General features: G+C 44.8%; 1 protein-coding gene across 1 annotated transcript; it reads left to right on the top strand.

Moving 5' to 3' along the window:
* The first annotated feature begins 508 nt into the window (after positions 1-508).
* On the top strand, positions 509-8,154 carry LOC135374309 (uncharacterized). Its single transcript, XM_064607291.1, has 2 exons — positions 509-5,719; positions 8,140-8,154. Exons 1-2 carry the CDS (start codon positions 509-511, stop codon positions 8,152-8,154), a joined length of 5,226 nt encoding a protein of 1,741 aa, XP_064463361.1.
* Positions 8,155-10,968: the final 2,814 nt, after the last annotated feature.

The raw sequence follows: 10,968 nt of genomic DNA, 5'->3' as shown, positions 1-10,968 counted from the left end.
GTTTCATGTAACACCCACGGAATTATTGACGTTAGAGGGTCGCAACCACTTGAATAGCTCCAGGACCACATAGTTTATTCCTCCGCAACGTACGCCGCACTTCTAGGTTCAAGTGTCGGAGGGTTACAATGATGAAATTCTTGCTGAGAGGTGCCACTGGATGTTTTGAGAGGTGCGATTGGCAATTTCCTATTGAGGGATGATGCATCTGCCGCCCGGTCCTGGTGCTACGGACACATTCCCGTCAACATGGAATCGGCTTTCGTCCATTATGTCGCTCTTGGACGCCACAGCAATCTGATTTGTGTCCCAACGCCAAAACAATGCAGCAGTGCACACGAGGACCGCATTTTACGTTCAGTTGAAGTGTCAACAGTACGAAGCTCTAACATGCTATGTAACGATCATATCTTTCCAACTTGTGTTCGATGAATACTTTCGATGAACGTGCTTGCGTTTCTAATTTCCCCTCAAAATTTCAGGAGTTCCTCGTTCCTTCTCAAGAAGAATGGCTTCAGCATCCGTACCTGATTTACACATGGAAAGGTCAGAAGAATGGAAGGAGGTCAGGAAGGAAATGCATCGAGCCATAGCGGACAGAGATGAGACCCGTGTTCTGAAGTGCCTGAATGCTGTGCCTGCCCTGAAACTGTGGTTAGACCCCGATGAAGATGTCTCTGCTCGCTACAAAGCTATTGAAGAGAAAGCTTTCCGCATTCATGGTCTGCTAGTCTCGCGTGAATGTGAACTCAAGGACACAGGAGAATCATCCTGTTACGAAGGTCTCACATGTCTTGCACGAGCTGAAATTCGACGGCAGCGTTATTATACCACAGAATGTGTGGACTCCTACATCGGCTCTCTGAAAAGCAAATCACGGAGCGTCACTAGATGTGATGACTTCAATGAGCGATTGGAGAAGATGCTCAAGCACCTCTCCAGTGACGAATTAAACAGGAATATTCTGAAAGTGGCTGCAACAGCACCGCACCTAGAAGTACGATTTGACTTCAAGAGTGAAAGCGTTCAGCGGACTACGGGATGCTGGGATAGACACAACCTCGGTCTCACTTTCTACAACGAACAGAGAGTTTTCGTCGGGGCCAGCACTGAAGAAGCCGTAACCCGCGGGACGCTCATTCACGAGTTATGTCACATGGCACTTTGCCTAGTGTATCATAATGATGGCAAGCCTTATGTCAGTGGGGATATGGAGAAGGAACAGCAATACGGAGCCATTGTGAACGACATAAAACGAAGGAAAAAAGAGCTGAATCTTCTTATCCAACAAGCTGTCTCCCGTAATGAAGAACAAGAGCTAATTGTACGGATTCCTCACATACTGGCCCAATATGGTTGCGACGATGGAAATAGGGTTCTGGAACGGGAAGTACCGGAACTACGAAATTTTTTCGAGGAACATGTCATCCCAGACATGCGGGAATACATTCAGAATGGAATCCCATCCATAGATGCAGCACAGATAGAAAAGGAAAACGCGAGACTGAACAAAACTTTCAAAACTGACAATCTCAAAGTACAATTCGAGAAACCACTAAAGAAGAGTGTCTGGAAAGAGGGGTCGCTTCACGTATTTACGGGTCCAGAACTGAGGCTTCTTGAAATAATGGTTCACAACGCTGTGCAATCTACGGGAAGGCCATACTTGTTTTTCGAAGCGAACCAATTTGACTCCACTCTGGAGGATGTGTTACTAGACTACAAATGTGCATTTGTGCTAGTATCCGTCCATCCAAACGAAGACGTCCGAAAGGTGATTAAACTTCTCAGTGAAGTATCCTGTGCTACTGGATCAAAAGTCCTTTTGCTTGTGGAACACACTGGCGAAGAATACTTGCTGAAACAAGTACAAGCAGATGCATTCTTTGCGAAGAGACACAATGATCACAGGATCGACGAAGCAAGCTTTGTGCATGTCACGAATAGCTGCAAAAAAGAAGTGTTCGGAAATTCTCGCGTAAAACTTCAGGGCCAATATATTTCAGTGCTTCCAGAAGCCATGAATATAGACACCTTCCTACAGTGCGTGGACACTGCGGTTTTCCTAAGGTTGTGCGAATCGCGGAATATTGACGTGGGACCTCCTCTTCGTGAACTAGAAGAACGTGTTCAGAACTATTACGTGGAAAGAGAGTGTAGAAGAGCCGTGGAAATTAACTTGAACGAATGCAATCTAAATGACGACAGTGAGGCATTCGCACTTCTCGACTGTCCACACAATCACGTCGCAACACTTCTACCTCGTGGTTGTGAGCCAAAAGCCAAGGGGGAATTAACGAAGTTCGAGAAATTCGTACTCCTCCAAGAACCACGTGACTACGAAGCTCTCCTGGAAGATGGTCATTTCCGAAACAAAGTAGTTCACCTGCTAAAGTTCGACGAACCTCATAAGAGATTCTTGTGGACCAAATCAAATGGTCGTCTCAGTCACCTTCTAATGACTGGAAGTGAGAATTACACTGAGGACGCGTTGTTGAACGTAAACGAGAAGGTTGTCATAGTCTCTGGTGCACCAGGTATGGGAAAGAGTACTCTAGCAAAGCGCTTGTGCACAGAAGTAAAAAATCGAGATAAAAACCGGTGGGTTCTCTACGTCGACCTTCCTCAGAGAATGGCATCTGTTAAAACAGCGTCGCCGAGTCAAGCGGATATGTGCAGATATCTAGCGGATCTATGCCAAGTACAGAAAGATGGTGTAGAGTTCGCTTTGTTCGAGAAAAGTTTGAACGACGGAAGCCCTTTCGAGATTGTCGTCATCTTGGATGCCTTCGATGAAGTGAACGAGGAATGCCGCAAGTGCGTCTCGGAGCTTACATCGTTTCTATCTGAAAAGAAAGCTTGCAAGATATATATGTTTACTCGCACTGTATTTAAGTCCCATGCACAAGATGCTTTCCACACGGTGTCATATGAACTCCTTCCTTTTTCAGACGAAAATCAGGTGCAGTTCATTAGAAAATATGAGGGAACAGCTCATTCAACCAATGAAAATACTGGAGTCTCCAAGCTGTTCCAGCGACTGCACACGAACTTGAAGGAGACAAACAAGACAATCCTAGAAACCCCTCTCCTGCTTCGTATGCTCTTTGAAATGAAGAATGGCGAAATTGCAGAGTCTGATGATTACTCTTCGTTACTTAAACGTGCAAACATATCAGCCGATAAGAATAAGAACTTATATATTGTACACGTGTACAAGTTGTTTGTGTGGTACAAGCACCTTGTATTCAGAATTGAAAAAAGAAAAGAAAATATCCGCCTACACGCCGTACAAGAGGAGAATGATTCCGCAGCGCTTCAGTTTTACGAAAACCATAAACTCCTCGCTATGAAGTGTATATTCCCTCAGGAAACCTTGAAATACTTATTGAACAAAGACGAATTAGAGAATTTAGAGCCCGAAGGACGTTTAATGAAGGACGCAGCTAATAATTGTCTCAAAGAAGGATTTCTGAATGGTCTGAACAACGGAATTCCAGAGTTCGTTCATAAGACATTCGCTGAATTCTTTGCAGCCGATTACTTACTGAAAAAAGCGAAAGCAACAGAAAATTTAGACCTGAGGGATGTCATTGTCAATCTGTACCGTGAAGAAGAATACAGCGGTGTAATGATGTTGTTCGACGCACTGCAATCGGAGTCCTTTCCCCTTCACTCTGCTGTGATGAACAATGACGCTTCATATTTTGAGCAGCTCGATATCCAAAGAGAGGATATGTTGAAAGTCGATGACCTCGAAAGGACGCCACTGCACTTAGGAGCCCTGCATTCTGATCAAGCAACATTGAAGAAGCTTCCGATGGATGATGAGCTAATCACGAAGGATTTGTTTCAACTGTCACCGTTTGGGTACGCAGAGCTGCGGTCTCCATGGGACGCAAAATACGCTGGAGAATGGATGGAATGCTTGCGGACTGAGACTTCGGCTGCGGGAGACAGACTTAACGTGTTATGCGCTCGATGCAGTGAGGAAGCAGTGAAATGTTCTACCAAAAATCTACGCACGTGTGAAACCTTCGAGGAAAAGAGAAATTTTCTTGAACGAGCAATATTCACGGCTGTGAGACACGACCTACGAGGCGTTTTAGACGTGTATCTGACCTATGTGTCCCGGAGAGAGAGTACAGTAGATCTGCACAGAGACATCATGGACCAATTAGAATCACGGGAGAAACGAAGCTCGAGATGTTCTGCAGAGTCTTCGGTAATTGGAAACCTTGGTAGTTTTACAGACAGTAGCGAGAGAACTGTCCCCTTTTACGCAAAGTCCGAGACTGTTTGTAAAATGCTCGCTCCTTACTGCGATATGGGAATTCTTGATAAGGATGGAAACACAATGTTGCACATTAGTGCGGAAGAAGGAAATCTGGAGACAACACAGTTTCACCTCGCACATTTATCCGTTAACAATAGAAATGGACACTTTCAAACTCCTTTGCACTTGAGTGAAGATGCAGAGATTGTGAAGCTACTTCTTCCTCTTTATTCCTCAGTGAATGTTCTCGATTATTATCAACAAACTCCTATGGATAGATGTGCAGAGAGAGATGATTTGGAGGCCATGAAGTTGCTACTCCTTCGCACTCGGACATATGACGCATATCAGATCAGACTGAACACAAGGCTTCATGTGGCTTCTGACTCTCTTTCCCTTAAAGCTGTGACGTTTCTTCTACCTCACACAAATGCGCACATGCTTAACTGCAAAGGAGAAACGTGCTTAGAGCTCGCTTGGACAAGTTTGAAGTATGAGAAGACTTTGCAGTCCAACGTTGTGAGGTGTCTCATCCCACACTCGATCGTGAACTCACCTGAAACGTTCTACTCATCACCGTTGTACGTTTGGGCGAGACGTGGTGGACGGAAAGCGATGCAAACTCTATGGCCTTATTTGCGACACAGTGACCCTAGGCATGCACAGAGGATCAGCAGAAGCTCGGTGATGGTGCGGGTGAACGAGGATTTCCAAGAAGAAATTTTGTGTCTGAAACTTCTCTTCCTCCATTTAGATGACATCGCTGATGATCGTTATAGCCGTAAACTGCTACATGATGTGGCCAAGAGGAAGCTACATGAGATAAAAGAAGAAAATTATATTAACTACATGAAGATGTTACTGCCGCATTTAAATCTCACTGAGCAGGATTATGTAGAATGTAGCGCAGCAAATAATGACATTCTTACCTTATATCGGAGATGGTCGCACATGAATAACACCGATGATCTCCACATTGACGATGTCGACACGGAAATGATCGACGACGACGGCAACATCAAGTTGCTCATAGAAGCAGAGGAAGGAAATGTGGAAGCTATGGAACTTCACCTCTCCCATTCATCCGTGTGCTTTACAGATGAAAAAGAGAACACTGCATTGCACTTGAGCGCGTGGGAGGGACACACAAATGTGGTGAAGCTTCTCATTCCTTTTTATACATCAGTGGACGTGATTAATGTGGTTCGAATGACGCCCATGCATGAGTGCGCCTCAAATGGACACCTGGACGTTGTAAAGTTATTATTACTCCGCTCTAGAATGAGTTCCCGTAACATACTTGGATGGACACCTCTTCACTTGGCCTGTAAAAGTGGTGCCGTTGACATCGTGAACTTCCTTCTTCCCCACTCATTCCCTTATATGCGCGACAGAGTGGGTTCCACATGCTGCGCTGTTTCCGCTGAAAGAAGGGAAATGAATGTTCTGAGATGCCTCATCCCACACTCTCTTATTAACTGTCCTAATTGGATAGGCCAATCACCAACCCAAATGTGTGCAGAATATTATATGAGAGAACGGCTGGTGACATTATTGCCATATTCTTGTGATGATGACGCTGCGAGTTTATTGACGCCTCCCATGCCGTTATTTTATGCGGTCGATATTAGTATGAAAATTACGCTTTGTCTGAAACTGATCGTACTCCACTCAGATGTCAAGGTAGTAGATAAGTGTTTCTGTGCAACACTCAGCCGCATTCCAAAGTATTATGGAAAGACTGATTCAATCCTGCGTCCAACAGAGACTGAGATATCACTACCCCTGAACTATATTTCTCTCTTGCTTCCGCATACAAATGTTTCTGCTAAGGACGATGAAGGCAAGGAATTATTGCAAAAATCCCTCCAAAGTAGTCAAGATCCTAGATTGATTAGCGTGCTTCAGAAATGGACTCGCTTGAGTGACTTTCATTCATGATGCTGACGATTGTTTGCAATGGTTGTGGTTAAGCACCAAGTGGCACCGAGCTGTCAATGGACACGAGCCCTGAAGATGATATAGCAGTTTTAATAGAGGTATCAACAGCAGTATACTGAGTCCTTGCCTTCATCCGAGAAAGCACAAATATTCATCCAGTGTCAAAAATGAAAGAAAAAGAATCACTCCCGTGATTTTTTTGTGATTGTGATTATGACTAACGCGTTTTGTTTCTTCTTGTTCCTTATGTTACAAAGTTCCATTCCGTAGTAGGTTTATAAGGTGATTTGAAAATGTGTAAAAAATGTGTCTATTCCTAATGTGCTAGTTATATGGTTAGCTATGATATACCACAGTATTAGAATACGGCTGCGTGTGATTATGTTTACATAGGGTGTCTCACGTAGACTAGAGATAACTATAATACAGCTGTTATACTTTTTATAGTGGTAATGGCTTGTCACCAATGTTAGTCGAAAGATGTGTGAAGTTTAATCCATCTAGCAGGGTGATACGCTTCAACACTGGAGATATATGGGTCCTAAGTTTACCGCCCTTGGTGTCAAATGTAAATGAAATAAAGTTTTTCTCACACATTGGAGAGGGCTTCATTCAAATTATTTCGGAACTCTCGCTTCGCTGCAGAGTTGTGTAAAATAACTATTGTCGATCGAAACATACGTACGAGACATTCGTACTTTTATTACGACCGAATAAATGTATGGGTTACAAATTGCTTTTCCAGTTATCGTTACAGATTACGGAACATATTACTTTGAAGTAATCAAGGTTCGTGTAAAGGAACCTGGACTGACTCAAATATGCCTGTTACAAATTGGATTTGTGTACGTGTGATTAAATGATTATATGCAGTTGTCCTTGGAAGTAATGTGTCCACTTAGATGTCATCAAGAGATGCAGATGGGGAGAAAATTCAGTGAACCGGTAAGCAAAGATGAAGGGAAGTGTCCCAGGAGGAAAGCCGCCCATATATTTCGAACAGAGACTGTTATTCCTCTTCATCATGAGCGAGAATCAGAATTTGCGGCTCGCACACAGCGCAGGACATGTCCTAGGGCCTCATAGCAGCCACAAGGACATGTGTTTCGAGGGGACGCAAATTGTAGTTATGGCCAAGCTTGTGAAAGCTCGGGATGCGTGCTTTAGTTGTTATTATGTGTGCAGTTACTTTTGCGGATTCTAACTACCCGAGCAGCACACAATATTGGTCCAATATTGGCACTGTCTCTGTTTTAGTGAGCCTAATGAGGGCCAATCAAGCCAATGAAGAGCAATAAGTGGTGTTATCTTGGCTCATCCTACTCTCACCACCGTGCTACCCATGGCAGTGTTTCAATACCTACACAGGTAAATATAAGAAAAAAGATGAAAGAGAGAGAAAAAAAATAATGCATTCTACTGTGATGCCTACCCGTTATCGTGCTGCCATTCAAACCAATTAAAACGAGACCGGAGTGGCAGTTGCTATAGCTACAGGGCATTCGTATTCTTCATTGGCTCACCACGGGCTTGCAACATTGGACCAATATTGGCAGTTCCAGTGGCGTATTACCAGACCTTTGTTGCACGGCCTATATACTGGACCAACGTAACTTATATTGGCTGCCAATTTTGGACCGATATGGGACCATTGATGGCGTGCGGTTTTTAGAGTTATGTTTAGAGTTACCAAATTAAATTTTCGCAGCCATCTTGTGCTCCCACCACATCACTTTCATAGCTGCTTTCATATCGTGCATTCGTCCTGCCCAAACTCGAATATGCATCGGCCATATGGGATCCCCATCAAGAGTACTTAATTCAAGCATTAGAGTCAGTTCAAAATGTGCTTCATTACATCTAACTATTCCAGAGACGCGAGTGTTTCACGTATAAAGAAAAACCTCGACGTTGATCTTCAGAGTCAAGACGGTTGATAGCCAGGCGGTGTCTCTTCCATAAAATGCATCACAACACAAACGCTGGCGATCGTCTCCTAGTCCCTGCTAACTAGATTTCTAAAAGCGATAAAACTCCAGTGCGGGGGACACAGACAGGCAAAACAGACGACGCAAGTTCCATCGCTTTTTAACTACATTTCATGTCGTCTGAACGACATCCATGTGATTAAGCTTCCCCATTGTAATATCACTTCCTTTCTGAAATAATTCTTTCCTAACGATACTAGTGATTGGAATCTTCAGCCTGAACATGTTGCTTGTACACTCGACACTCCGAGGTGGAAAATATCTGCAAGTGGAACCACTTGCAAGTTGTTTATGAAACAAATACCCCTTTGAGAAACCACTTGGAAATTGTCCACTTTAAAATCCACGTCGAAGTCGTTCCACTTTGGAAACCACTTGGTAGTGGTTCCACTTCGGAAACCACTTACATATGCTTTTCCACTTTGGGACCTATATTTGCAAATGGCTCCACTTGCAGAACCACTTGCTAGTGAGTCCACTTCAGTTTCCAGCTTACACTCTACGCCCAGTAACGGTTACGTACCACATGAACATCAGGTACATTATCTTTCTTCTTTCTATGATTCAAGATGTACGGCTAACGTGATAAAATATGAAGTACCGCGCACATACCGTTTCGTGCATGAGGTACACATGCGATATGATGCGCCTTCGCCACGTACGAACGAGACGAGGCAAACGTCAAACATTGTCAGTTCTCATTTCAAGCTTCCAACCTGACATGGAAGGGAATCATGCCGCCAGCGAAGTCCAAACTGAAACAGTCTCACACATTCGCGACGTGCATAAAACACACACACACACACAATGAGGTATTGAGCAACACACTATTTTATTACGGAAATACATACCTTGAAAGTGGCATATCCAGGTTAGAGCCCTGCGCGGATGAGATTTTTGGCATCCGTATCCGACCCGCATCCGCACCATACACAACAGCTTACACCGCATCCGATCCGCTGAGCAAAACGCACCATCCGCATCCGATCCGCAAAATCCGCACGTTTCGAAAGACGCGTAAAGACCGCCGGAAGCATGTTGGTATAATTTCGGATGCCTCCATGCTGTCATGGAAGGGCTCAGTCATGACGACAAGCAAAGGTAAACCTTTCAACAAACTCGATATGGAGATACTTCTGGAACGCGTGGAACGCTACCTCGTCGGTGCTCGCGCGGTTCGAGACGCCAGAATGCCTTCTCTCCCGTCTTGCCGCCGTGCATGGTCAAAGGTGAACCCGAGCATGCGCTTGCTGTCGGCGCGCAATACAAATAAATTGCTGGTGGAAAAATGACAGCACGCGGTATATCCGCATCCGATCCGCTGCCTTCGTATCCGCATCCGACCTCGCGCCATCCGCATCCGATCCGCACACCGCAGAAAGTGTTAAATTTTCATCCGAATCCGCAAGTATCTTGCGGATATCCGCTTCTATCCGCGGATGGTGCAGGGCTCTAATCCAGGCTGACACAATAATGGAAAACATCTCGAGCACACTGTCGGGAAGTGTTTCACACGTATACACATGTTTCAATGTCACAAGGTATCGCACAATGGACAGACAATATGACAATCTGCAGTCCGCGTTTCTTAAGATGATCAGGTACGATATGAATCTCGGGACATTTCGAGATCCAATATTGGAAGTGCAGCATGAAGAAAGCCAAATCTGAAATTTTCAAGGAAAAGTTCAGTCACATATTAGTCATGTTCGAACTGTAAGTTGGTCCACTGGCTTACCCTTCCAAGAAGCGAAGCCAACAGAATCGAGACTGAAATTAGCAGAAGCAGCTCACGACGCAGAAATCACATTCTCCTTTGTTCTCCATCCGAGCCATCCGAGCGAGCACCGTGGAACGGTTCTGTTGCAACTTGCAATTAGAGGTGTGCGCCGTGGGCATTTTTTTCGGCGGCGGCGTAGAGCACGTTGAAGGCCCGGCGGCGGCGGCGTCAGCGGCGTCACGCCGATGCTGTCATATCGGCGTGCGCCCCGTGGGCTGTCAATATGTTATCTTCTCCAAAGGGGCCGCACGAACACCTCAGAGCGGGGGTATTTTCTCCATCATAGACACCGCGACGGTGGCAGCATTTACTGTACCTTGCACCAAACAACTGCGTCAGCACTGGATAGTATTATGAAAGAAAACCGAACACACAAAGAAACATTAGGAGATAGTAAAGCACTTCAAGAAGGTCGTCGACCAAGAACTTCGACTGGGCGCGTTACGTGCGCTTTAAGCGCTGGAGAAAACAACATAGCTAGATAATCAGAACGTCGAGCCATCCCTTTAATAGCAACTACACGTAACAGTTATAGCGAGGGCTGATCGAATGTTCACAGGACGGCGACGCGTGAAAGCGCTGTCCACTGCTCCAGTTGCTCTTTTTGGGAAACCATATAAATATGCGAACGTTAGCAAACGATATGATATAAGGCGCACCCACCACGTCATTGAACAGTATTTTTGCAGAGGCTGTAGTTATCATGAATAAATCCTGTAAAATCATTTAATTTCGCAGCCCTAAATTTTCGCGAATCGAGTAGGGATATATTCGCAACAACTACATTTCGCGCACTCCACGACTTCCTCGAATTTTCTCGATTCGCAAAATTCGCTAAAATTAAGGTCTCGCGAAATTAAAGGGTTTTACGGTATAAACTTCTCCAGAACGAGTGGGTTGAGCCTGCCATGCTTCGCGCGCATTATAAGCCCCGCAATTTCGCGATTGAAAACACCCTCTCTGACTATGTGCTTTTCGCCGGC

The sequence above is a fragment of the Ornithodoros turicata genome, unplaced genomic scaffold (genome assembly GCF_037126465.1).
Source record: "Ornithodoros turicata isolate Travis unplaced genomic scaffold, ASM3712646v1 Chromosome53, whole genome shotgun sequence".
Lineage (NCBI taxonomy): Eukaryota > Metazoa > Arthropoda > Arachnida > Ixodida > Argasidae > Ornithodoros > Ornithodoros turicata.
The sequence above is the reverse complement of the archived record's forward strand: the minus strand, read 5'-3'. Positions and strand labels throughout refer to the sequence as shown.

Excerpts from the sequence above, each read along its gene's own strand:
- LOC135374309 (XM_064607291.1), top strand. The coding sequence starts at position 509 with ATGGCTTCAGCATCCGTACCTGATTTACACATGGAAAGGTCAGAAGAA.